The sequence below is a fragment of the Echiichthys vipera genome (assembly GCF_963691815.1).
Source record: "Echiichthys vipera genome assembly, chromosome: 18".
NCBI lineage: Eukaryota > Metazoa > Chordata > Actinopteri > Perciformes > Trachinidae > Echiichthys > Echiichthys vipera.
This window is the reverse complement of record NC_139843.1, coordinates 3,272,462-3,299,825: the sequence shown is the minus strand read 5'-3', so window position 1 is coordinate 3,299,825 and position 27,364 is coordinate 3,272,462. Positions and strand designations below refer to the sequence as shown.

At 44.5% G+C, this 27,364-nt stretch overlaps 1 protein-coding gene across 4 annotated transcripts in view; it reads right to left on the bottom strand.

Annotated features, from left to right (window-relative positions):
- Positions 1 to 136: 136 nt before the first annotated feature.
- Positions 137 to 27,364, bottom strand: part of LOC310960747 (KAT8 regulatory NSL complex subunit 1-like) — a 42,387-nt gene continuing 15,159 nt past the window's right edge. For 2 of the 4 annotated variants that reach the window (XM_083932533.1, XM_083932532.1), the window contains 13 exons: positions 13,982 to 14,123; positions 13,775 to 13,858; positions 12,483 to 12,592; positions 11,863 to 12,004; positions 9,879 to 10,044; positions 7,923 to 8,078; positions 7,207 to 7,437; positions 6,926 to 7,071; positions 6,112 to 6,236; positions 5,921 to 5,978; positions 3,693 to 3,805; positions 3,328 to 3,580; positions 137 to 2,032 (listed from right to left, as the gene is read on the bottom strand). In XM_083932533.1, coding sequence (XP_083788659.1) covers positions 1,793 to 2,032; positions 3,328 to 3,580; positions 3,693 to 3,805; positions 5,921 to 5,978; positions 6,112 to 6,236; positions 6,926 to 7,071; positions 7,207 to 7,437; positions 7,923 to 8,078; positions 9,879 to 10,044; positions 11,863 to 12,004; positions 12,483 to 12,592; positions 13,775 to 13,858; positions 13,982 to 14,123 — 1,966 coding nt within the window. In that variant the 3' untranslated portion in view covers positions 137 to 1,792. The remainder of the gene's footprint in view (positions 2,033 to 3,327; positions 3,581 to 3,692; positions 3,806 to 5,920; positions 5,979 to 6,111; positions 6,237 to 6,925; positions 7,072 to 7,206; positions 7,438 to 7,922; positions 8,079 to 9,878; positions 10,045 to 11,862; positions 12,005 to 12,482; positions 12,593 to 13,774; positions 13,859 to 13,981; positions 14,124 to 27,364) is intronic. The other 2 variants (XM_083932534.1, XM_083932535.1) reach the window with 2 other exon arrangements.

The window sequence follows — 27,364 nt, the reverse complement described above, 5'->3', positions numbered from 1 at the left end:
CGCTGGACTCACGCTGCGTTCAGGTGCAACGTGCGTCCGTAAATCTGAGTTTCCTGATTGTTCCGTCGACAGTGACGGCGTGGAGTTGATTTCAGATGGCGGTCACACTGAAGGAGTTGAGGCCAGAACATGAACGCCAAGTTAAACATAAATGTTTTAATGGTACTATTTACAAAAAAGAAAAAACAAGTCTGCTTTTTTGATTAGGTTAACTGCTGCAACAATCGAACAGGTACATTGACATCTTGCTTTTAACTACAAAAGAAGAAAGAAACAGTGATTGAATGGCTGTGGCATCAAAAGGAGGTGAAGAATGAAAAACAACCATAGTTTTTTTTTGCATAGCAATTAGTTACTTAAGTAAGGGTGGGGGTGGAGGTGTGGGGGGGGAGAAGAAGAGTGTGGTTATGACATGGGTGGGGCGGTGGCGGTGGACTCCATCTTGCGACAGAGTTCAGTCTGAAGGTCTGATCCGAAGTGAAAGTCCTAAAACAGCAGAAAATATTCCCTTAAATTGAAAAACCTGAGCTCAGGGTGGTGGTGGGGGTGGAGGGGTTGGTGGGGGGGTGGAGGGGTTGGGGGCGGGGTCTTCTAGGTGAGAGCTGCTACATTTGAAACGTACGCGAGAGAAAACGCGTCGAGCCGAACCAGAGAAAAGAGGCCGGGGCGGAGGGGGGCAGTGTGTTACGTCTTTATTGAAGTGTGGTGATACAGCAGCGACTGTACGGAGAGAGAGAGGGGGGGGGGGGGGAGAGAGAGAGAGAGACAGAGAGAGAGACAGAGAGAGAGAGAGAGACGATCGTCCCCCTGCTGTGTCTTTTCTTTAATAAGTGGAAATCTGAACTGTGTGCTGTTGTGATAAGACGAACATGAGCATGTTTCCCAGCATGCAGCAGCGGTTACGTTCCTGTAGGGGCAAGTGCTGAAAACAAAAACAAACAAAACAAAAGAAAGAAAGAAAAGAAACCCCGGTCCTCTCTGTGCCACCAACCCTCGTGTTCAAAAACAGAAGTGAGAGCGGGAGACGACCACGACCACGACGACGACGACAGGAGGAGGAGGAGCCGGACGCTCTCCGATCAGAGACTGAAGGAATGATTTACTGTGTTACGCAGCGACGGACACAAAGAAAACACGTCAGGAATGAGGAAAAATAAACAAAAACAAAGAAAAGCAAACCAACGAAACTCAACTTGGCAGTTGGAGAAGTGCTCTGGTGATTTCAGGCGACCTCTAGAGGGAGGAGGGCGGGGAGGGGAGGGGGCGGGGCCACATCGCAAATGTACCTGTTTATTTGGATGAGGGGGGGGCGAGGGGCGGGGGACGAGGGACGGGGGCGCTGTTGTAATTTGTCACTCCACTAAAAATGTACATGGGAATTACAAGCAAACTAGTCGATAGAAAACACCCTTTGGCCATGTTTTTGAGGAGTCCGCTACATAGTGCGCTACGAGTGTACACGCCACGTATGACACACCACTAAGCCCCCATGTACATTGTTTAGCCTACTACAGAAAACATTTTTGTAACGTGTTGTTTTATACTTTTTTTTTTTTTTACATTTATCCTTTTTTCTCCTGTGACAAAGCGAGTGTAGGGAAAAAGGCTTCTATCTCCTTAAAGTTCACTAAAAACTGTGAAAGAATTATTCTGATGTTTGAATATCAAACAACAGGAACCCACTGAATGTCGTGTTCTGCGTCGAGGTTCTGCTTGTTAATGCCAGAGAGGAGCTGTGGGCGTGGGGGGGGCGGGGCAGGGGCGGGGGGCGGGGCCGCAGCCTGTCAGTCATTCATCGGTGGGCGGTGGACGCCCTGTGTTTAGGGACGACACCACCACCGCCGCCGCCTCCTCCGCCGCCGTCGTCGTCACAAGGCTCCATGTCGTCCGAATCCAGGCGTCCGTAGGCGGTCGCTCGGCAACCTGAGATGCTGCGGATTCTGGGCCTGATGTGGGCGTCGCTCTCCGGCTCCGGCTCCAGGGCCGGGTCCTCGGGCATGGGGAAGCTGCGGCGCTCCCACGGCGCTACCGTCTGCAGAGCGTCACACAAAAGACCATTTAAATACAATTAGACGGGAAACAAGCTCACACTTCAACAGTGTCATGACTTACAGTTAAATTACGCATTTCATTATTTTGGGATAAAATTAAACTTTAACGCTTTAAATCTGCTTCATAATGAACGTGTGGTTTTTAGTGTCGTGTGTCAACGAGGCGTTAAAATATACATTTAACAGGCAAAGTGCAAATGTTGACAAAATAAATAAGTTATTGTAAAGTAACTTTAAAAAATGTATATTATGTTGAAAAAATACAAAAGTCAGAAGTTTAAAAATATAAATAAAAAATAAATATTCATAATATAGTAAGTTTAATAAATAAATAAAAATTAGTAATATAGTAAGTTTAATAAATAAATAAAAATTAGTAATATAGTAAGTTTAATAAATAAATAAAAATTAGTAATATAGTAAGTTTAATAAATAAATAAAAATTAGTAATATAGTAAGTTTAATAAATAAATAAAAATTAGTAATATAGTAAGTTTAATAAATAAATAAAAATTAGTAATATAGTAAGTTTAATAAATGAATAAAAATTAGTAATATAGTAAGTTTAATAAATGAATAAAAATTAGTAATTCATGGTATAGTAAGTTAAATAAATATACAAAAAAGTCTTAGTATAGTTAATTTGATAAATAAAATAAAATAGTTAGTATAGTAACTTAATAAAATACGTCATAGTAGGTTTTAAAAAAGAAATAAAAAAAGTCATAGTATAGTTCATTTAATAAATAAATTAGTCATATTATATAGTAAGTAAGTTTAAAAAAATAAATAAAGAAGTCATGGTATGCCAAGACTTCTAAACTGGGCGCACTGATGTTGTCAGAGGCCGTGGCGTTCAGCGTCAGGAGCTGGATTTATCTACCGCCTCCGTTTGGACGCCGTTTGTCTTTAACTGTGGCGCTACTGAAGAGAAGACAAACGTGTGTTTCAGGGACTGAATCCTCTACTGTGGGCGTGGAGTTGAACATAACTTAATTACGTAAAAGGTAAACAGGGAAGTTAATGATTTGCCAACAACTGTGTGAAGAATTTAACAACAAAAGAAGTGAAATAAAACAAACGTAAGGTACAAAGATAAGGTCATTATTTGCGTCACGGTCTCGAGGCTGAGGTGAAATTACTGTTCAAACGTATTTGTCTCCACCCGTGACGTGGAAACAAACGTCTGCAGGCTTCGAAACATCGTGAGAACAAAACCGCTCTTCTAACGGCGAGCTGATGGCGTGGGAGGAGCATCGGCGGTCGGAGAACCTACCCTCTCTTCAAAGGTGAAGTCTGGCGTGGAGCAGCGCGTGTCCTCGCTGGACAGCAGCCGATGGGAGTCCCTGGAGCAGGGCGTGTGGGGGTTGGAGGTGGTGTCGGGGCTGGGTGGGCTCATGGGCGACGGCACGTAGCTGTAGTCGTGGAGCATGGGGCAGTGGCCCGGGTCCGGGGACGCGGGCTGAGGGGTGGGAGGGTTGGTCCCGCACAGCAGCGGCGTGGTGCGTCCGTCGACAGATTTGTACGACCTGAAGGGAGCAGAGGTCAGAACGTCACAACTACGGCCTACAATCAAACACGGGGGGTCACCGTGTGTGTGTGTGTGTGTGTGTGTGTGTGTGTGCGTGTATCTGTACTGACCTGCTGCCCCGCCTCTTAGCTGGAGCCAGGGCCATCCAGGTCCAGCGGGAGCGCTCCTGGTCCTCGTGGGGCTGGTGGAGCTGCGTGAAGGCTGCGTCTGTCAGGTCCTCCACCTGCACACACACGAAAACACCGTCAGGAGCCTGAACGCGTGCTCGCTTCACTTTACAGCTCATCATTTAAACACAAACACATTCTCTAACATATTCTGAGGAGCTGCTGTTCCCTTTTCCACACGTGTCAAATGTCAGTGTTTCTGCTCCGTCATGATCGTTTTCTGCACCTTTGTTGCCGTGACGTTGGTTTGTACTCCGGCTCGATAAAAGTGATCTGCTCGCCGAAGCCTTCCACGAAACTTAACGGCAGAAAACAACAGCAGGTTAACTCGTGGCCGTAGAGGCAGACAGATCATCTGTGTGAGGGCGCCCTCCCACTGTGCGTCCGTCCCGTGCCCCATGCTTTAGGGTCCTTGTCCCCCCCTCCAGGCCCGTTTGTACTCACACTACCTGGGCCTCGGAGAATCACTTGAGATCTTCCTCAGTTTGTAATATTAAGGATATAAATATATAATTACCATGACGCTCTTTGGTCAAAGTGACAGAATCATGACGTTGCTGACCTCCTGAGTACTTCAGTAATGAGAGGATTGGCATATTAAATGAGTGAAAACACCCGGGACGGTGGCTGCAGCCGTCTGTTTCACCAAGTTTAATTTTAAAAAGGAGCCGTACTCGACCTTCACAACATTCATGCAGCAGCAAAGTGCACGTTGTTGTGAAAAAGATGTCGTATTTCACATATTTTCAGCTCCTTTAAAGACATTTTAATAAAACATACAGACAATGTTTCACCGTTACTGTTTCCAAAAGGATAAACTCATAAATGCGGATGTTTTTATGCTATTTCACTTCCTGTCCGTACTTCTAGACTGTGTGAAACAATAAATCCTAATGTTATTACGGCCAGAGGTCTGGGACAATAGCACAAAGTCATTTATGGCTGCCAGTTCTTTAATATCTTTAATATCATAAAAGCGTTTGTAAATTTAATCTTTTGGAGGAAACTGAAATAAATGTTGTTAAGACTTCTCAAACCCTTCGTTCGTCTTCTCACTCTCGTTCCTTTAGTCTCCATCTTTGGTTAGAAATGACGACTGTAAATATTTCAGATCATTGTTTTAATTATTAATCAAAAATAAGCCGTCTAACATCGTAATAAGTAAAGACGGGCTGTGACCTCTGATTGGGTTTTTTCCACATTAATCTAGTGAAAGTGTTGCAGATGTGACCACCAGGTGTCACTGTCACACCTGAACACATCCATTAATGTGAGACAGACACATTTTAAAGTGAGTGATATGAGACATGACGTGTGGATGCTGATGAAGGATACGTTATGAATAAACATCACCTGGGACAAAGACGGGACGCCACAGTCCACACGTGCACTAAGAGAGACCGAGACCTTCACACACGGGGGAGTGACGGATAAACAACCCAGAAGTATTCACACTGCTGACGTGCGGTTAACAGGTGATGTCTGGGCGCTCGTTTCCTTTCTAGAGATCGAAGAGTAAAGTTTATCGTCTTGAATCAGACCACGGACAATGATTGGCTCGGGGCAGCACGGTGAAGGCATTCAAAGGTCTTTTTTAACCACTAATGCTGCTGAAAATAACAGCAAACCTCTGCAGCAGCATGAGAAGAGTCCCTACACACAGAACTAGTTTTTATTTTATTGGAGGTTAAAGTTTATGAATAATTAGGGGCGTGGCCTCTTGAGTGACAGCTAGCCTCTGGGCCTCACTTCTCCTCGGAGGTAAACGTCAGCCAGATGGACGTACGCCCCTCCCCCCAACACACATACAAGCCCTTTTTTGTTCAGAGGTAATGAGGCGGAGTCAATGTCTGACAAGATGGAGACTCCCGTAGGCGAGACGATTGGATCAAGTTGAGAGAACGGAGCTCGATGGAGACGGTACAAACGTTTTTCTTATAGTCTGCGGTCCAAACTGGTCGTTTTGTGAGTGCATATTGAGTTTTTGAAGTCCTGTTTTTTTTCTTTTTGTATTCTTGTGTCAAATTTTCACATCATGGACGATAAAGTTTTGTCTTCGTATACCAAGGCGCCACCTCTCGCCCCCACACCAAACGCAGCATTCCCATAAAATGAGAACACGTGTGCTACATGTGTGCACCTGATCCTCCAGTCAAACATTCAACACTCACCTCCCGTTCATCTTCCTCTTCAGTGATGGGCTGAGAGAAGATGTCCACGGATCGCCACCTGAAGAAGAAAAGGGAATGAGGAAGCCGGTCGTCACAGCGACTGACTACGAGCAGAACACAAATGCACTGAAAGAGGAAACCAACCACGGTTACTGGAGGGTTTCTCTGTGGGAGCGTAAACGGGCGTGTACCTGGGTGTGAGGATCTCTTTGTACTGCAGCTTCTCCACTCTGGTGGTGGCAGCCACGGACATGGGGATCACGATGTTGTTGATGTCGAAGGAGCTTTCACCTCGCCTCCTTTTGATGGGCTGCTGCTGGGGAGGGGGAGACGTGAGGGTTCAACACAGATGCATGAACTCAAACGACCACAGGGTTCACTCAGCGTTTCTGACAGTTTCAACGATGAAATCCTCACACGGGAGTTCTTTATTGCAGGTGGAGCGTCTCGTGTTTTGACAGGAATGAATCTTATACTGTATGAGTCACATCAGAGGATGAACACGTATAAAAGTAGAGGATTTTGATGTTTTAACACACTGAAAAGACGTGTTTTCATGTTGGTGCGGGGGTTTCTAACAGACAGCACTGTTTGACTGCTGGGCGGTTTTGTTTCCTGACACCTTTTCTGTCTCAGTCACCGCACAAAAAAACAAAAAAAATGAAACAAAACCACAAAGAAAAGGAAGTTTCAGTTTTGTTTTTGCTGCTCTCTCATTGGTCTCATCATAACCCTGCATGTCGACAGCGTCTTTATGGAAATTTGACATCAGCAGAAGTCTTACATTTTATCTATAACAATCTTTTCTTAGTCCCTTTAACACTTTTAGATTCTGACATGTGAACACACCAGATTTACACACAGTCAAAGACATAAAAGTGTCATGGTGCGCTGCTATCTTTGGTCATTTTGAGACAGAGCTGTGTTTGTAAAACTGTTTGTCTGACACCTGATCGAGTCCCCGTTCATTATCAAACAGAGGGACGTCGTCCGGTGTTTCCTTACCGGTGTGCTCAGGATGCCGTGGCCCAGTGGCGTGGAGTTCTCCGAAGACGTGGACAGCTGGCGCGTGAGGGGGCTTTGGAGGGACGAGTGCATGTTGGCCAGAGTCGGGCAGGGGCTGCTCGAGTCCAGGAAGAGTTTCGGGGAGGCTGGAGGACGGGACACACACAGATTTAGATGAGCGCTCGGTCCCCTTGAGCCAAAACAAACCTCTTTCAATGAGATATTCTGCCCACGAGTCACAACCCGGCCTTTAACGGGGGCTTCGTCCAAAGAAGACTCACTGTCAGTCCTGTCCAGCGAGTGCTCTCTTAATCTCTTGCGGCTGTAGTTCTTGTCGAAGGGCCCTAAAGGTGTGGAGAGGCCCTGCAGCCGCTCGGTCTTGCACACGGCCTGGCCCTCGAGCCTGGCTGTGTTCAGTACAGCGCTGCTGCTGCTGCTGCCGCCACCGCCGCCGCCCACGCTGCTGTCCACCGTCCTCTGCTTTTCTGCACGGTTCTTATAGTGGCCCAGTCCTGCAACACCGGGAACCAGTCACACATCATCATTAGACGGGGAAGGTGATGCAAGTTCTCTCTGAGCAAGTGTTTTAAATTTTAAATGTTTCATCCATCGAGTGTCCGCAAGTCCTCATGTTCATGAGATCCAACAGCCAATCACGCAACTGTCTGATAGTGGTTACCGGGAAAAAGCAATTGTGAAATAGAAAACAGTTGGAATTAACGTTACTCTGAAAAACAGCAAGATGAAAAACCTGGTTATGAGCAGAGTTTTGAGAAATGCACTCGCTTATTTCACAATTGAATGGAGACATTTGTGTCTATTTGTTAAGGTCGGGTGTGAGTAATCGATTACTTGCTGTTATTTGACAGTTCAATCCCTAAAACAAGCGTTCTTGTGTGTAACGAACTGAGGTGAACGGGACTGTTCTGTGTTTTTGTGCAGACGTGTGTTTGTTAAAGGAGGCAGGCGTCTGTGGCTCGGATGCATTTGTACTTACTGACTGCCATAAGTGAGTTGGTGAACTTGTGCTTCTCTTTGGACGAGGACAGCTTGTGTTTGAGGGAGAGCTTCTTCAGTGGTTTGCTCCTGTCCAGTGACTTGGTCTGCCACTGGCTCTTCATCACCTGCTGCAGACGTAGGCCTATACAAACGTCTGAAAGGGACGAGGGAACAAAAACACGTGTGAGTCTCAAAACAAGTGTGTGCTGGATGCTTCAGATTGGCCATCTGCAGCTCAACATTAGCAATTCACAATGACATGCAAAATTTAGATTTAACCATGGGCGTTCTACTACACGAGCATGTGCCAAATCACTGTTGGAAGTACAACTTTGTCTAAATAATGTATCGACGTGATGCATTCGGGATAAAATACAACAGATTCCTCAATAATGGCAAAGAAATCCTGATTTGTGTGAATCCAGAGAAGACTTCCTCCCGACTGCATCATCGACAAGGACCAGGACCCCCACTGACACTGACTCTTAAGGCTCATTAATGCTCTACGTTAGAGACGCATACGGACACGGACGGAGCCTTCTGTCCGTACTCTGCGTACATTTCCTCCGTATCCTGAAAGCTTGCAGATGCATACAGATACGGAGCAAACGTTGCAGTGCCAACAGAAACCGTGGGGGCAGTGTCGGGCACGGCACACAAAGAGTGACGTGAATATCAGGAGCGAGCGAGTCATTAAAGCCCCGACGGACATCCTGAAATACTGACGTTGGTCGTCAGTTTCTCTCATCTGTCAAACCAATGTGTGGAATTGCCCGTCCACACTGGGACGTCTTAAGTTACAACGCTGCCCGCCATTTTGTCTCCTCAACAGAGACAGGATCGTTATCTCCTCCGTCTTCACCATGTTTGTAGTTGTCATAACCCCCCCGAACTTTATTGGAATAACTGTTTAATTTTAACAATGCCGTCTCCAGGATGTTTCGCTCAACCTCCATTCCAACGTAAAGGACGCATGGAAGCATGAGGGTAGGCACGATAACGTGACGCACGATGTGGGAGCATAAACGAGCCTTTAGGCCGCATTAACATCGTTCACGTACAGTGCGTTTACACATCAGTAACAAGAAAATGGTCTCACCCCAGTTAAAGGAATCATCAGATTATTGAAGTTCCCCCCGTTTACATGCATGAATATCCCGGGTACTAGAGGAGTTATCTACGTCTGTTAATCAGGGTATTAAATAACTCAGATTATACCCGGGGTACGGTGTTTAAGTGGCATTTGAGACACTGGAGTGTTTCCTTAATCTGAATACAATCTGTGTTTTTAAACTGCAAGTTAAGGCACCGATGCACTAGGGTTGTGCAGCGGTGTGAGTGTCACTTAAATGTGTTTGTGTGACGTCCTGTTGTTGTTCTTTAACCCCCTGAATGTGTCACAAGTAGACTTTACGTTTAACAATTGTTCTTTTCTGTCAGATCGTTGTGATCTCGACATTTCTGAGCGCACTTGAAGGCAGCATTATTTCCATGGAGAAATAGAGAGAAAGAAAAGAGACGGAGCGACTGAGCTGCAGCCTGTTCCAGGAAACAATCAGCGTCTTCACAAACTCCCGGACGGTTTAGTGCTCGTGTTTCATTGAGTTTCTTTTTTTAAAGACTGTCGCGTGTCAGTTATCGAGGCGGGATGTTTCCTGTTGACTCTACGGGACTCTCACGCAGACTCAAAAGGACCGTGACAAGTCTGATCGCATCAGCCCCTATATCTAATAAATCTGACTCAGTGTTCTTCTGTTGGTTACGACACCAGTCCGGAGAGTAAGAGGAGACAGAGAGACAACACTTATCCAGGGAAACATGACCTGCATTAGTGATTTTCAGTACATTGAGACAATCTCCTCAAAGCACTTCCTGGAGAGGCGTCTCTCTACGGCCACTCCTTGTTTGTCTTCCCCTCTAGATGCAAAAGGAGGAAATGACTGTGTAAACTGACCGTCAGGGAAGGAGAGGATGGGGTGGACGCCAAGATCCAGTCTTGACAGGCGCTCCAGTGTGGGCTGCTCATACTGAGGGTCCTCTCTGGGGGTGGGCCAGCCACCACACATCACACAGCTGGGGTTTACCCTGCAGCTACACTGGACACAGCTGCTTCTCTGGGCCTGCGGGGCGACCACACCAAAAAGAAAATCATGTTGAAAATCACGTGAAGCTCAACTGTGAATGTTCATAATTCAGCTTCTACATTTACACCAATAAAAATACACATTTCCTAGAATTTAATGCACCGCAGGAGTGAAATAAGTCTAATATTTGTAGTTTCTTGGTATTAAATCATGGACTGATGAAAAACAGGAATAAAAGAGGCAGAGTCAGCGTTCCTATACCTTTTTTTCAAAGCACTTTAAGCATTTTAATATGAATTTTAAAGCTTTTTCAGCAACTAAGAGCTGTGGTAAATCACATATCTGTACAGTGTGCACTGATTATTGCCCTTCATCATGTTAAATTAGATGCTATTGAACTATAAACAACCAAAACTATGTTTCGTATGACCCATAAGAAACCTGAGAAGTGCACTTCCTGTCCTCAGAACTGTACAACGGTGGAAAAACGGTTCTGTTAATGTAAAAGCGCCACCGAGAAATCTCCTCGCAGTTTGTTTTCACAGAGAAATGAACAATCAGCCCATGTCTCGATTCTCCTCGACTAAAACTTGTGAGTCGTCACAAGGGTTATTTCCCTTCTTTGTTGTTTGCCCCAGTTCTTCAAAAATAAGTCAGCCGTCTTTTGTTTACTCAGCTATTAGGTTACAACCCCAGGAACTAACCAGAGAGCGCAGCCTCACACACACACACACACACCACATATTGTCCAAGGATAAAACGTCCACTTCATTGCTCTTCACGCCACTTGAACGTAGATTTCAATATCAAACACATTTAAACAAACACCTCGTCTCAGCTCCTTTAATCTCTTCCACTCATAGTGCGCTCAGAAATACAAATATAATCATATGAAACTGGACGATCTGAGGAATCCATTTGTACCAAACGTGTTGAGCTAGCTTGTCGGTAACAAGGCGACAGATTTAAGCTACATTTTGGCGTGGGGGAAAAACTGGCATGACCCTTTTCAAAGGGGTCCCTCGACCTCTGACCTCAACATATCTGAATAATAATGGATTATATTAACACCCACGAGTCTGCCCTTTACAGACATGCCCACTTTATGATAGTACAGATGGGATTTCTGCATACTGGGGTATAAACGGTCCTAAACAGGCTGAGGTGTCTTCACCTTTGATGACGTCCGCCCCCAGAGGAGACGTTTCAGCGTCTAAAATGAGCTGTTGTGACCTCGAGGAGAATCACAGCCTCATGAAACTTCACAGCCACGAACTACAGACCCAGGGCGTTCAGAGGATGATGGACTTCACCAGGAGATTCACTCTAAGGAGGTTTCTGAGCACTTTACACAACACAAGTGCTCGCCATCCAGTCACAAACAAATGCTAATTCTTACAGAAATTTGGAAAATGTCAAAAGTTTTTGATCTCAAATCACAGCATGGGTTTTTCTGTGGTGGTCCTCAAGGTCTCGGTGTTTAAATGTGGGATTTTGGAGGAATTCATGTACATTTTTATCAAATTTAAGTGTTAAAGATGGTTCAATTTAGCTGTAACAAATGGTATCAACACAAACAAATCTCTGCAACATCAGCAGGAGAATGACCTTCATTAACTTAAATCATAACGTACTAAGACGTCCTTATACACTCAAATTAACTCGCAAATTAATCTTCAATTCATAGTTTTCACATGATGTTCAACACTTGTATTTGGCGTCTATTGTTGACCTTTTATTTCCCCCGCCCCCCTAAAAAAAGGCAAACACTGGTGTGTGTGGAGGAGGTTAAAGTGAAAGCACTGCACGATCTAAGGGCGATGATGAACGAGCCGGCCGGGCGGTGACACTCACCTTGCCGTTGAGGTTGGGCACAGTGTTTGGCTGAATGAGCCGCCGTCGTCGACAGCTGACTAGCGGTCGTGTACGCGCAGCCACGCACGTGCTGTCGTGGGCCGACGGCTGCTGGTGCTTGGCGTCTGCACTCTCTGCCATCCTGTCAACAGAGCGGAGCGAGGACGCAGCTTTAATCTCAAGTGACGGCAAAGTTAATTAAGAATAATCAGAATGAAAAGGTTTAAGATGTAATAATCGACATTTATGGTTATTTTATTATTTTTTTTCACCTAGAAGGGAATTAATATTCAGATATTTATGAGTGAAATCATCAGAACTTCATCTCAGGAGCAACAGAAACATCAGGACTGTAACCTGTGATTATCTTCGTGATTGGTTTTATGTAAAATAGTGTTTTTATGTCCAACAGCTCCATAAAAGTGCTTGTTTTACTGCAGCAACAGTCAAAGACATTCAGCTTACGATCATATGACAAAGAAGAGCAATAAACCCTCATATTTACTAGTTTTTGCTTGACAAAAATGACCAAAAATTGTATAAAATTGACAGTCATTGCAGCTCTATGAGCATCTAACATCAGTATCATCAGGATTCATTGTTATGAGCATCAGCTGTACCTGCTGAGGACGCCGTTAGCGGGCTGTGCGTTTTGACCTTTCCAGGGGCCGGCGTCTGCGTTGGAGATGTGGGCGGCGCCTGTGTGCTCCAGCCGTTCTGAACCGACATCCTGCATCGACAGATAAGACACAACCAGTGAGACCACACCTCCTGTTAACTGGCCCGGCGGCCGAACACGGGGGATTTCAGCAAACGGCTTTAAGTGAATCATCCAGGTCCAGTGCACTTGAGTTGTTCAGTGTAGATTTGTAAAGAAAAAACTTTAAAATCCTGTTCTGTGCGCTCCTTCTGCACCAGCTTTCACACACAAATGAACAGTTTCATGGTTTCAATCTAATTTAAAGTGTAAAAAAAATCATCCCATGGTCTTTTTCGGCACTTTCTTTTGTGTAACAACGATTAAACAAAGCAGCAACAGCGTAGTTAGTGAAGCCAGAGTTTATTAAAAGGGTGTTATTTAAGACTTACCTACTGGCCCCTGCACCAGCTCCTCTCATAGTAAAGTCCATTACAGTGGATTACCAAAGTCAGTCCCAAAGGAAGGAGCCCATTGGTGCTTTGTTGTGTGTGTAGGGACTCTTCTCATGCTGCTGCAGAGGTTTGCTGTTATTTTCAGCAGCATTAGTGGTTAAAAAAGACCTTTGAATGCCTTCACCGTGCTGCCCCTAGCTAATCACTGTTAGCCACGTCCGGCTGTTAGCGACTCTCCTGGATGTCTCCGTTAATAGTTGTTACACAACGTTACGTCTTGATGGCTTATTTGACGTGTAGGAAAAGACCCTGGGATGATTTTGCGCTGGAATTACACTTTAAATCATCACGTTGTCGTCATGTTTCATTAATTCCACATTCAGGTTCGTACTCAGTCAGGCTCTGACTATAGCCATTTGTGTGTTTTTGTTCAGTGACTTTTCTGCAGGTTAATAAAAAAGCTTTTTTCTATGTAATGTGCTTTTTGTTGTGTTTTGAAAGAGGTGTCGAGAATCGTTTTCAAACTAGCATATCAAAGTTTAAAACTCTGTCACGGTCAGTAACAGATGCACACAGGGGTTCATAATGTAAACACAAACATACACTGCAGTTTATATATTTGCTTGAATCCTTAGTATAAATCCGAGCTAAATCGGAACACGTATTATCTTTTTAAAGTGACAAAAACAAACAAAGCGACCCGAGACAGACAAGTTTAAGAACAAACTCTGCAAATGAATGAATCTTACTTGACATGGACGTCGCAAATTATTTTGCTTTAACCCCAAAACACAGATTACGACCACTCTTTCACCCTTACCTGAGTACTTACAGGCTCCGTCTTCACTTCAGCCCCACCTGCAGGCCCTCCGGTAGGGGAGACGCCTCCCAACTCCACCGAGCCCTGCAGAAGCAAGACCTGAGTGTTATATTTATGTATGTGAGTGTCCGACTGAACAACTCAGTGTGTTCCTGCACACGACACTTCCCATGCTAGCGTTTAACACAAACAGACACGTCAACGCACCTTGCTTGCGCGGATCTGTCTGTAGATGTCGGTCTGCTGTCGGATGCGGTACTCCAGGTCCGAGATGTGGGCCTGGAGCCAGTTCCAGTGGCTGATGATGGCGGCTCGCTCCACGGTGTAGCGGCTCTCCGCCCGCTTCCATCTGAGGGTTAAAAAGAAGGTGTGGGTGAGAAAACCTGTCCACCATTAAAATAAACAAACGTAGTGATTTATACTTTTAATTCAGCTGCAACAATTAGCACATTAGCCAGTCTGAGACAATTTTCAGAATTTAATCACCATTTTTTACGTATTATAACCCCGAATAAAGCATTTTTCAGCCTCTCAAATGTGACTTCCTGATTTTCTGAGTTCTATTTTATTGTAAACTGACTGTTTTGGGGGGTTTGGGGCTGTTGGTCAGCTAAAACAACACATCTGGAGACATCTGGGATTAACATGTTTCACTATTTTCTGACATTTTAAAGAAAACAGTAAGCAGATTTATTAATAATGAAAATAAGCATTAGTTGCAGTGAGTTAAAGTCAATTTATTTTCACAAATTGAACCATTATAAGTGGTGTGAAAGTAGGTTCTGTCATAATAAAATACATTAATGAAACCCTGGATTGAGATTGAGAGCACATTATCTTGTGAGCATTACCCCCGTCAGACTGCAGAGGTCAGTGAATCTGCATTATGAGAAAAAGCTCCCAGCAAAGACGACTGCAGACAGCCGGGAAAATCCTTCTGATCCCAAAACGAAAAGGATGACAGATGCATCTCAAGTGTGGGAGAGATACAAAGAAATGGGGGTTTTCACTGCACTGATTTACTTCACTGCAAACAGCGAGTGCCAGCTGAGAGCAGAGTACTCCATTTTACCAGTATGACACACAGAATGGGCATTTCAAAAGGCAGACATGAGAGGAAAATGTCTGCTCCTGCACCGAGCAACCGCGACCACAGAGGGCGCCGTTTCATCAAAACACAGGCTGCAGTGACCGTGGCTGAACAATGAAGAGCATAAAAAATGACTCAGATGGCAGACAAAGATAGACCTTGCACTCCTCTGCGCTTCCTCCACCCCGCACTCGTCTCTGTTTTTAATTTTCAGACCTCCACGGAGGACGGAGGGAGTCGAGAAGAGGGGAGAAGAGACAGGAAGGGAGGGAAAAAAGAGGGACGAGGAGGAGTGGGAAAGCTCTGGCAGCCTGGAGGGGAACAGACGGGCTTTAAAAGCAATCTACAGGCCACAGGGTGCTGGAGGGGGTGGGGCCGGGTCAGGGAACAGTGCCGCAGACACTGGGATAACCAATAATCCAACCAGGCATCCTGTCTTATTGTGGAGCAGAGCGGAAGGAGAGTTATTGTGGCTTTGACGCAGACATCAGCCGCAAATCAGTGCAATGAAAATGAAAGATGTCTTTGAGTCCTTCCATTACTTCCACCCATAGTTTGTTCACTGCAACACGGCACCAAGGACACCACTGCAAACACAGCTGCAGTGTTACCTGCCAATAACGTTTCCTGTTCTACAGACTTGATCCTGTTCTGTACAGACACACACATGTGCAGCTACACACACACACACGGGGGTGGTGAATGTGCACCAAACACTGCAACACTCCTGAACACGCCCATAGCTGGTGCATCAGATCAATGCACGGGCACTTCATTTGCATCTGCGAGTCCCCCGTGGAGACTCGTCTCAAAACAACACCAAGGAGGCGCAAAGTGTGTCGCACAAACTACTGCACGAATCAGTGTGAGCGCCTTGAATCCCCCCCAGAGTGGTGGGTGGACAGCTGATCTACAGAGAGGGAGGAAAGGTCTGATCTGGAGAAGGATCAAGGAGGGTCGCGCTCATATCTCAGCTTTGGCCTGCAAACACAGGAGAGTAAGGATGTCTGCAAAAGTCACAGAAGAGAGACACCGTGGCTCAAAGTACGGACATTTACTCAAGCACTGTAATTAAGTGCAATTTTGAGGTACTTTGTTTCCATTTTCTGCCGCTTTGAACTTCTGCTGGAGGCAACAATTGTACTTTTTACTTCACTCCTTTGATTTGATAACTTGTTACTTCCTGGTTTTAGCTTAATCATTAAAAATAACATTATATATCAGTAAGACTTTATTGATCCACAGGGGGAACTTCACAATCTGTCCAGCAGTAATGCATACGGGCTCGACGGTGACAGCTGCCAGGTTGCCATGGACGACCAGTTTCTGGCACTTTTTTAGCGACTCAAACAAATGGGGACAGCGAAAAGCAAAATTTGAATCCCAGTTCTTTATAACATGGTTTGCATTAGTGATTTAACCGTCACTGTTGGCGTGTGACAGTGTTGCACGTGCGTTCACACACGTTTGTTTAAGACACAACGGCAAAGGAGATTAAGTTGTTTGACTGCGGAGTGAAAGGGTCGACCAACCCGTCAACGCCACAAATGAATGTGCACATTTATTCCTCCAACAAAGAACGATGAGGAGGAACCTGAACGAAAAAAAACAAAAAAAGGACATTTGTGACTGTTGGGAGGCGATGTTAGCCCGCCATCTTTGAGCCGGACAGACGGGAACGCAACAACACACCAAGTTTAAAAGGTAACACATCGTACAGAAGAACACGGCGACGAAAAGCATCAGAGCTCAAAGAAACACCCGCGGGCAGCTCGGCCACATCACGGAGGTGGAGGCTGTAGGAGCTGCGGACACACCCGTTGACGGGCCGAGAGCGCCGCCATTTGCCAGATTAAAGCTGCACACTGGGAGAAACTACAGAGAATTTTCTTATAACAGTAAAGCTGGGATTGTTTTGTGCCACATTTACATTATAATGCTGCTGTTTAACGGCAAGATATCATAATAACTCAAAAATAAGGTGACTAAAAATACCATATTTTAAATTCCAGCATCTAAAAGCTGAGGCCTGGTTGCAGCCTGGCAACCACTTTTATAAGTTAGCGTTGAGCCCTGGATATAAACTAATACATGACAGCAGCATATTTAAGTTATACACACATTAATGTACCAATAATCTAAATTAGGGAGGTTTATGATTAACTGTTTAACTGGTAACCCATGTTCAACCACACGCGCCTTTTAGTGGAGTGGCTTATATCTTGTGCCAGTCTTGCAGCCACTGTTTCCTACGCTTTGTTGCGCACACACGCACCCGCTTGCATCCGTGTGCCCCTGTGACCGGTATGTGTCTGCAGCTCTCCACGGAGCGTATGTCCGAGCGCGTCTCCACCTGCGAGGGTTCCCAGACGAGTCGACTGTGACTCAGTTCCGGTCGTCTGTTGACAGTTAATGATCGGTAAACAAGGTGTCGGCTCAGCCAGACGTTATTCTGAAATTGGCTATTCTGCAAATTGCTTTTAGGACACGGTGTCCGTCGGTTTGGTAGCTGGACGTGTGCTTGTGCATGTGCATGTGCATGTGCGTGAGTGGGGGCCTAAAGGTTGACGCCCCTGAAACGTCAGCAGAATAAAAAGAAAAGAGAACGTACGGGCAGAAGCAGACACCACCACACACACTTCTACGTTGGGTAAGTGACAGTAAAAAGACCTGTGTACTTCCTCCACCACTGCTAACGTGACCACGAAAAGGGGGATGGAGGAGAACGTATAGCACAGTGGACCCCACCCCCAGTCCTCAGGGGTTCTCATAAGAATCGTATTAAGACTCGATACGCCAGGAGACTTAAAACGCGCCACTGTCCGGAGTAAAAAACTCATCAGTTCTCAGGGTTTGACGGACGAGAGCTGGCGACCTCGAGTGTAGATTTGAGTGAAAAAGGAAGCAGGAAGAGCTAAATGTAGTCAAATATAAACACACGGAGGCCATTACAAGTCCAATGACCTCAATCGTCAGGGTGACGACGGACGAAGAGGAGGAGGAGGAGGAGGAGGAGGGGTCAGTAAGCAGCATTGAGAGATCTCCCCTCCCCACACTAGGCGCTCCACCCCCCCCCCTTCTCTAACCAGGACATATTTTCCTCCCCCCGCCGACTCCCACACACAAACAAAGCACCAGCGGCGATCACTACAGCCGCCGTCAGCACATTCCCCATTGTGGTGCTTCTCTGGATGCAGCACATATGTTGTATGGTGCCGGTGCACCCCTGTACCATACTGTCTACTACCAAAACCAACATGGACGCTCAGAAACACGTGGTCCAGCAGCTCGCCGCCAACAACCAACAGGCCTCAGTACACCCACCACGAACAGAGACGCTCCTTCAACTGCTGTTCAGTTCAGATTTCTATCACCATTTATACGCCGATTCTCTCCGCACCCTTCTGCTTCATTGTGTGTGTTAGCGCTGGAGGGGAAGGGGGTGCACTTCCTCTTCATATGGACACACACACTCGCTGGTGGAAGGAGATTAACTTTCTATTTGTTTGTAAGAAGCACTGTAATTATCTGTACACTTAGAGATAAATACACAACTCAAGAAATGATCCACTCTGCCATTTTTGCTCATTTCATCACATCAAAGTGCCCTGACGTTAACATACTTTATCTCATATCCACTACACGGACGTTTTGCTGCACCAGTATTTGTTTTATCAGAATATGTTTATATATATTTCCTCCACACATCTTAAACGGGAGAAGGCAAGCCTCCCAAAGCACGCAACGTTACTCAAAATGCCCCACCATTTTGGATTTTTCTGTTCTGGTGATTAAAGCGTCCCCCTGAAGTCATGGGTAATCCATACGTGCACGTTACGGTTTAAGTTCCAGTTCAAACAGTAGATTACAATCATGTCAGACGATCATTGTTCAGGGTTCCCACGCTTTAAGAAATCATTTTCCTGGATCTGTCCGCACTCACAAGCGGTCACATTACTTGCTGGTAGGATGAGTTTTAACACCCTGAGGTGAAAAGGTTGCGTCCCACTTTGCGTCTGGTTAACTCGCCTATCCTGGTAAAGAGTTACAGCGGCTACAACACAATTACAATTGTCCATACATTATCTCCAGGACATTCATTCATTTTAAAATCATTTAAAGGCGTTTCCATGACTGGAAAACTGTCTCAAAACGTCCAGGAGGCGTGGGAATCCTGAGGTTTTTATGTTTAGACCCCATCAAAATGATTGTTTACAATAACTTAAGGGTGGAAACTCCTGCGTCCCGTACGTACCTATCAGCGGATCTACTCATCTCGTTCATCTATAATGAATGTTTGAAGCTTTCATATCCTTAATAACAACACTTCTCACCAACGTTAACAAGGTTGAGACCTAATTTACCTGTCGGGCCACAGATTAAGGTAAACGACACCGCCCAGAACTTGCAGTTAGTCCGACCGGCAGTGACATGTCGCTGTTTGTGAAACTAGATTTGGTTTATCGACGCTTCAAAAGCAGCACAGAACATAAAACGAGCTCAGCAGAGACATCAGGCAGATCAGACCACCGTGTTTAACTCAATACATCTTCAAATGTTACAGTTACGGCTGAAAATCACAACAAATCAACACGGTTTCACACATCTCGTCTACCCGGAAGTGATTTGTTGTTGTGTGACGTCACAGTGATTCGGTTAATTGAATAAAATACGCAGCCATCCGACTCATGTTCACCTCACGCTTGCTGCTAAATTCTGGACCTGTACTCAGCGGTCTACTCCTGTTTTGAGTTGTGCAGCTTGCATTTGTCCCACTTTCCGAGGTTTCCCAGATGTGCCACTGCTGCAAAGTGCCGCCGATGATCGAAAACAGGGTTTGAAAGTGCACATTGTTGCTCAGGCTGACAATGAGGAGCTTGCTAGCTCTCCAAATCATCCTGCCACAATATCTTAGCGCTTCACAAACCAACTGTGCAGAAACAAGACGGCACAAGAGCAGATTCATTTCAAAATGAAGTTATTAAGCTGCCAAACATCTGATCTGAACTTGACTGGCATTTTAATTTCTAAATTAACTGTGTAGCTGCATAGATCAGGTAACTTTCTATTAGGCTTGACGACAGATACTCATCAACTCCAGTCAGTTTTTATGTGCGTTAGGTGACAATAACGACTCCATCTTCTTTACTTTGTCACACTTGTCGTCACATTTTGAAACCGGAGCTCTAACACGGTTATGAAGCGAGGTAAAGCAGAAACAAAGAGGCCTACAAACCTTTTGCTTTCCCATATGAAACTAAAACCACATTGCAAACATGCTTCACAAACCGTTCAGTCATCATTCACGCTCAGGGACGAGAACAAGGGGAAATCAACGCGGCAGCTGTCATTTTAATTTCTTTGTTCTCTTGAGAAAAAGAAGCTGAAACTTATCCAGACAGTAAAACATTTAGAGCGGCTGGGAACGGTTTTATTTTCAGGTTTGTTTTGATTCTGACAGGATGGCAGGCTGGCGTTTTCACCGGACAGCTGGTTAAACTCATCTCTTCTTACAGGAAGAGAGCGCTCGGGAGCGGGCCTTGTGAGCGAGGCACGCCGACAGGGTGTGGGGCAGGAAAAACTAGAGAGGGCAAATTCAGCCGGAGAGCTGCAGCAGTCATTACATAAAAGAGGGGGGGTTATGTAACGCCTGTGGCTTCGTGTTGAGGAACTGGGGCCGACCTAAACACATCCAGATGTGTCAAACGGGACCAGAAACCTACACAGACACTCCAATGCATACATAAACACAGACACACACACTAACACACACACACACGGAGGAATGAGAAGAAGGGAAAAAACATAGCTGAGCTACTCGGACTGCAGAGTAATGCTGAGCAATAAGCATGAAAGGCCCGCTGTCGTCTCAGCCAACCTAGTTATTCACCAGCAACACAACATGGACTCTGGATCATCCGGCCCTCCTTTCATCATCCGACAGACGAGTCCCTGCTACACTTGAGCGCTGGTCAGATAACAAAAATTCCCCCGACATTTTCATTGTTCCGTCTGCGAGACGTTATGTAAGCTCTGAGATTTCCTGATGAGCGTTATTGTTGCCTCAGAAACAAGAAAGGGCGCCCACTCGTTTCTTGAACAGAACAACCCGTGCCTCTCCTGCAACATGCCTAAATAAACAGACTTTCCATGAAAATGTCATTCTAATGCATGAGCAGTCTCTGTCGCTCTGCAGCTAGAATGAAAGCAGACTTCCTCTCTGAAGCTAGCAGCTCCCACACCCTGTTAGAGGCCATTGTGGACGTCACATTCACAGACAGAAACACACACACACACGCACGCACAAGCACGCACGCACACTGGCTAAAGCAGAAAGGCCCTGCAGCATAAGCACGACAGCAGATGTTGGCTGGCCCCCAATCCTCTAAGATACGGGAAACCACGTCTACAGTATAGACAGGGATGACAGGATTAGTTGTAAGCAACATGCTGCGTCCAAACAAGCAGTCCAAATAGATTATTTTCCACGCTGCCGTCAACTCGGCTGACGTTAAATAATTGAGGTGCTGCTACGTGAAGAAGACATTACATTGTCTGCAGTGTTGACTGGTGCGGTGCTCTAAGCCATTAAATGGTAACAGACTAAATGTCAGTTGTGAAAATGTGGCATTATGGTTATACACACACACATACACACACACACACACACACCCTACTTCCTGGAAGACTAACATGCTCACAATGAGGCAAGGCTTTCTCCTTGACTGGGTTGGGAGCCGAGAACCTGTTTGTGACTCGTGGGATGCATGATTATACAATGTGCATCAGACGGCTGCTCATAAAAGGCATTACAGATGAGCGGTTTTAGGTTTCCACGGCAGCTTTTTCACTCGCTGCACGGAGCATTATCGGGTCTACGCGTTGCTACCGCTTGGCAAACATTTGCAAAACCTTCTCATTTGTCCAGGTCGTCGTTCTCCCCAAAGCAATTCCAGTCAAAAGCAACTGGACTCGGTTATTTATCAGGGAGACGTTTCACCTCCCAGCCTGGTCAGATGCGTACACGAACTGATGAAGCCTCTTGGATGAGCGGTGAAACGTCTTCCTGACAAATAACCAAGGCTTTGGGGATTTGCAGAACCTGTAAGTGACGGGTGCTCCCTGTGTCAGCGCTACAAAAGCCTTCAAACGCGGCTCGCACGAGAACATCTGAGCAAATTAGCGCAGCTCTCTCAGGGCCTGCTTTATTACGCTCAGATTGCTTGGTTTTGTTGTAATGTGCAGAAAACAAATGTCCTTATGAAGCACGGATGAACCAAAAGCGGGCTCTGGGTTATTTTGTATGAGTGATGGTTGCTTAACACATGTCCTGCAGCGAGGGCAACATCTCAATGTTTGCTTCAGCGGGCTGTTGTGTGGGTCAGCAGCATCTAATGATTAAAGTTATTAGAAATATATTCAAAGCTTTTGTGTCTTCGTGTGGATTCACAGAACATTTAAAACAATTAAGCTACACGCACAAACAGCTATAGGACAGTCTGGGTGGACACCTGTCTGTTCACGGCTCTAAATTAAAGCGCTAGCTGCACAGTTTGAGCCTGAATCTCATTTACGAACGCAGTCCTTCAGTGGCTCATCCTCCTAACACCACAGGACGGCAACGGGGACACGAAATCTGTTTTTACACGGTTACTTTGTGCCACGTAAGCGAGATCATCTCACATCCCGGCTGCTTCAGGCTGACAGTGCACAGGGTCGTAAAGAATATACATCTAAATATACAGAAATGATATTTTATTAACCATGATTGTACGTCTTTTAACCCTTGTATGGTCTCTTCACTTTTGGGACCCTCTGGTATCCCTTTTAGGACGTATTTGGGGCTTTAAAAACAAGTCTGAAATAAAACTTTACGACATAAACCATTAGCATATATTGTCTTTATCTCAATAGGACAAATGACAGAGGGTAAAGAGTGGGGGACAATGAGAGCAGACAGCTTTTCTGTGCTTAGATTATAATAATTTAACCCTATCTTTGTGTGTATGTGTGTGTGTGTGTGTGTTTGTGTGTCGTGGTGACCTGAAGACCATATGAAGGGTGTAAATGTGTGGGGTATATATTATTATTTTTTGTTTGTTAATGTTTTCCACATAAAATAAGCTGAGGCCAGTGAGTTTCAGGTGGAGAAAAATGTATATTTGTACTATTTTTAAAACTTGAAAGGGGTCATTTTGACCTAAATACCATACACGGGTAAATAATGATAAGATATTTAATTTACAATCATTTGTTTTTAAATGATAAACAAAGAAGAGGCTTAAAGAGAGAAAAGATGAACAGATGACACAGACGACGCGGCCTCTTCATGTCAACACCATATGAAACAGACACTGCGGACAAACGCGTAGCCTACGTTATCAGTGCTACGTGCTCGTCCTTCCTGCACCGATCCCTCATTTATCCATCACAACCACAAATATCAGGCTTTTTAAAGAAACGTCTGACACTCGTCATACGGTGACATGTTGCATATAAACGCACCGTCACTGCAGAATTATGAGCGAAGCGGCTAAGATTCATAACCATCATAGAGAGACTCTGCTCTCGTGCATCACTGTTTAAAATTTTAAATAAAAGACGTAGAGCGGAACAGCGCGGCGCATACACACCACTACTCTCACGCCAGGTGACGCCAATGCTCTGCAATTATGTTTATTAGCATGTAGCTTCTTTACACACGCACAGAGGGAAAATGGAGACTGTTAAGTGAAGATTAAGTAATCTTTTACAAGCATGATTGGATAACTTAAAGTTAAAGTAGATCGCCCTCGAGGTTCTGCCCTAAAATGACGGACAACCTTCTGAATCTTCTAAAACATTTGGTTAACGCGATCTCCTGGTCTTAAGTGCCGAGGGGTAATTTCCAGTATATATCCTGACATGATGGCAGCAAAATATAATGCAACCAACTCTCTGCAACAGAGCAAAACACCGTCTCACATTAACAATTTGTAACAGTGATAATTGTACATAAGTTCGTTAGTTCATTAGTGATAGACTGATACATTAACCGGCCAATATTAGCATTTTTTACGTGCATCTGCGGATACGTTCACCGATAGTTCCCCCATCATCATTTACAAAGATGTTTGCTCGTCAGTAAATCTGTATTTTATATTAGTGTGTTCAATGATGAGAACAAATGCTACGAGTCTCGATTTAAAAAATAAAAAGGGAGGAACGTTTATTGAACTTAAAAAGGAGTCTCCAGCGACACGGAGCTGCCTGTGGACGCCTGTTTTAAGTTCAATAAACATTCATTCATTCATCTTTAACCGCTTGTCCCTGTCCTTTTTATTATGTATTTTTTAGGTTGAGACTCGTGACATTTGTTGTCATCATCGTGTCATTTTTATGGCGCAAAAGTCGTAACGGCGCCAAATATCGGGTCAAGCAAATCGGCAGTCCGTATCGGTCATCGTCTAAAGCTGATGGTACAACAATCCAGATTTATCCCTAAACATAATAACATAACGGCGCCGAACGGCATGTTTTTAACCCTTGCGTACTCCTGACAGTAGACTAAATCATTATAAGTAACTACACCTGTATCACATTTCACCGTACAGGCGAACAGACCGATTTCTTTCATCGGGTATGAACGAAACAAACACTTAATGTAGTTACTGAGCATAATAACAATGTTGTTTATGAAGGTTTCATGTGTGCACAAACTGTAGTACACACACACTAATATAAAACACACATCCACTGACAAGCAAAATCACCGAAAATGTCCCGTTTGCACACACGGAGGACTTAGCAGTTGTTACCAAGGGCGACGAAGGTTGCAAGGAGCTGTACCTGCTTCACAATAAAAGCCCTCGCCGTGGTTGGCCTGAAAGCTTTTCATGGTAAAGCAGGAACATGATGTGTCATGTTTGAGCTGACGGGAGACAAAACTGCAGCTCAGAGGGAAAATGAGCTTGTTCCAGTCATTTTGAGACGTTTAATTTAGAGGAGCGCGAGAGAAACACACGGGGAGTGTAGTGAGTTTGCAGGAGACATCACCGCGGCAGTGAGGTAGCTGCTTCATCCCTTCTGCTGAATCTGAATAATACCTCGTTCAGGTGCTTTCTCGGTACTACACAGGGTGTTTAACAAGAAACAGGATTCATGCTTGAGCTCAGCAAAGAGCCTGTTGCTTGTCATGAGGGAACAAACATAACGACTTTGTAAAAATAACACAACACCGCTTGGTAATGTACGACACAGTCATCTGCTCTGAAGCACGGCGACTACACACGACCGTAAATCCATCCTCCTTTCATGAACAGCTTTATGGATGTAATTAATGCAGCCTTTGACCTCCTTTCCTGTAGTGTGGCGTTTGTATTTATGAGGTTTAATCATTTAAATACTCTTCTCTGTGAAAACAACATGTGTGTGAGACGTTTCCGTTTCCAGTTTCTTTCACCGTGAATCCAAATGCAGCTCACTAAAACAACAAATGAGCCCAAACGCAGCTCACTAAAACAACAAATGAGCCTAAATCAATACGCTCCCCTTAGTGTTTAAGATTAGATTTATAAACTGTGGAAAGCACCTATGACTTTCCATGGGAGTCCATTTTCAAACCCCCCGTCTGGAGGGTTACATCTTTCACTTTCATTGTTAAAAATAAAAAGATAGGGATGCAAATTTCATTTAATGTTAATTATTTACCTGTAATAAAACAAATAACACATCCAGTGACTCCAGGATACGGGCTATAAATGACACAACACGAGCGAAATATAATAAACTATTATGAAATCTTAAGATTAACTGACATGGATTAATGTGAATAAGCATCTCACACAACATTTAAGGTAAAACTGCTCCTATTTATATGCAGCCAAGCTCCTTTGTTATCAGCTGAAATGCTTTTTTATTGCCCCGAAGTGTCATTTTAAGACTAAAGAAGATCATAAAACATCTACCGTATTTTTTGGATTATAAGTCGCAGTTTTTGTCATTGTTTGGCCGCGGGTGCGACTTAAACTCTGGAGCGACTTACGTGTGAAAGTATTAACACGTTACCGTAAAATATCAAATAATAGCCCGGGCTGTTATTTATGTCAGTCACATAAGAGACTAGGCTTATATCAGCAATCGTCACACACACACACGTCAACCAATCAGAATTGGGCGGGGGCGGGTCATGGCAGAAGTGCATTGAGAAAAAAAAAAAAAGATGCTAGCTGCTACTTCCGTACCGTTGAGTTGGCGGAGTTGTTCAGAAGTGACACCGATGAGGAAGAGTTCAGTGGATTTAGTGATTAGCAGTGACAGAGTGTTTGGTAAACGTAGAACAGGTTCTATATGTTATAGTTCTGTGTGATTAGCAGCGACAGAGTGTTTGGTAAACGTAGAGCGTGTTCTATATGTTATAGTTCTGTGTGATTAGTGACAGAGTGTTTGGTAAACGTAGAGCCGGTTCTATATGTTATAGTTCTGTGTGATTAGCAGTGACAGAGTGTTTGGTAAACGTAGAGCATGTTCTATATGTTATAGTTCTGTGTGATTAGCAGTGACAGAGTGTTTGGTAAACGTAGAGCATGTTCTATATGTTATAGTTCTGTGTGATCAGTGACAGAGTGTTTGGTAAACGTAGAGCATGTTCTATATGTTATAGTGCTGTGTGACTAGTGACAGAGTGTTTGGTTAACGTAGAGCATGTTCTATATGTTATAGTTCTGTGTGATTAGTGACAGAGTGTTTGGTAAACGTAGAGCATGTTCTATATGTTATAGTTCTGTGTGATCAGTGATAGAGTGTTTGGTGAACGTAGAGCAGGTTCTATATGTTATAGTTCTGTGTGATTAGTGACAGTGTTTGGTAAACGTAGAGCGTGTTCTATATGTTATAGTTCTGCGTGATTAGCAGCGACAGAGTGTTTGGTAAACGTAGAGCATGTTCTATATGTTATAGTTCTGTGTGATTAGCAGTGACAGAGTGTTTGGTAAACGTAGAGCATGTTCTATATGTTATAGTTCTTCGTGATTAGTGACAGAGTGTTTGGTAAACGTAGAGCATGTTCTATATGTTATAGTTCTGTGTGATTAGTGACAGAGTGTTTGGTAAACGTAGAACAGGTTCTATATGTTATAGTTCTGTGTGATTAGCAGCGACAGAGTGTTTGGTAAACGTAGAGCGTGTTCTATATGTTATAGTTCTGTGTGATTAGTGACAGAGTGTTTGGTAAACGTAGAGCCGGTTCTATATGTTATAGTTCTGTGTGATTAGTGACAGAGTGTTTGGTAAACGTAGAGCATGTTCTATATGTTATAGTTCTGTGTGATCAGTGACAGAGTGTTTGGTAAACGTAGAGCATGTTCTATATGTCATAGTTCTGTGTGATTAGTGACAGAATGTTTGGTAAACGTAGAGCGTGTTCTATATGTTATAGTTCTGTGTGATTAGCAGTGACAGAGTGTTTGGTAAACGTAGAGCATGTTCTATATGTTATAGTTCTGTGTGATCAGTGACAGAGT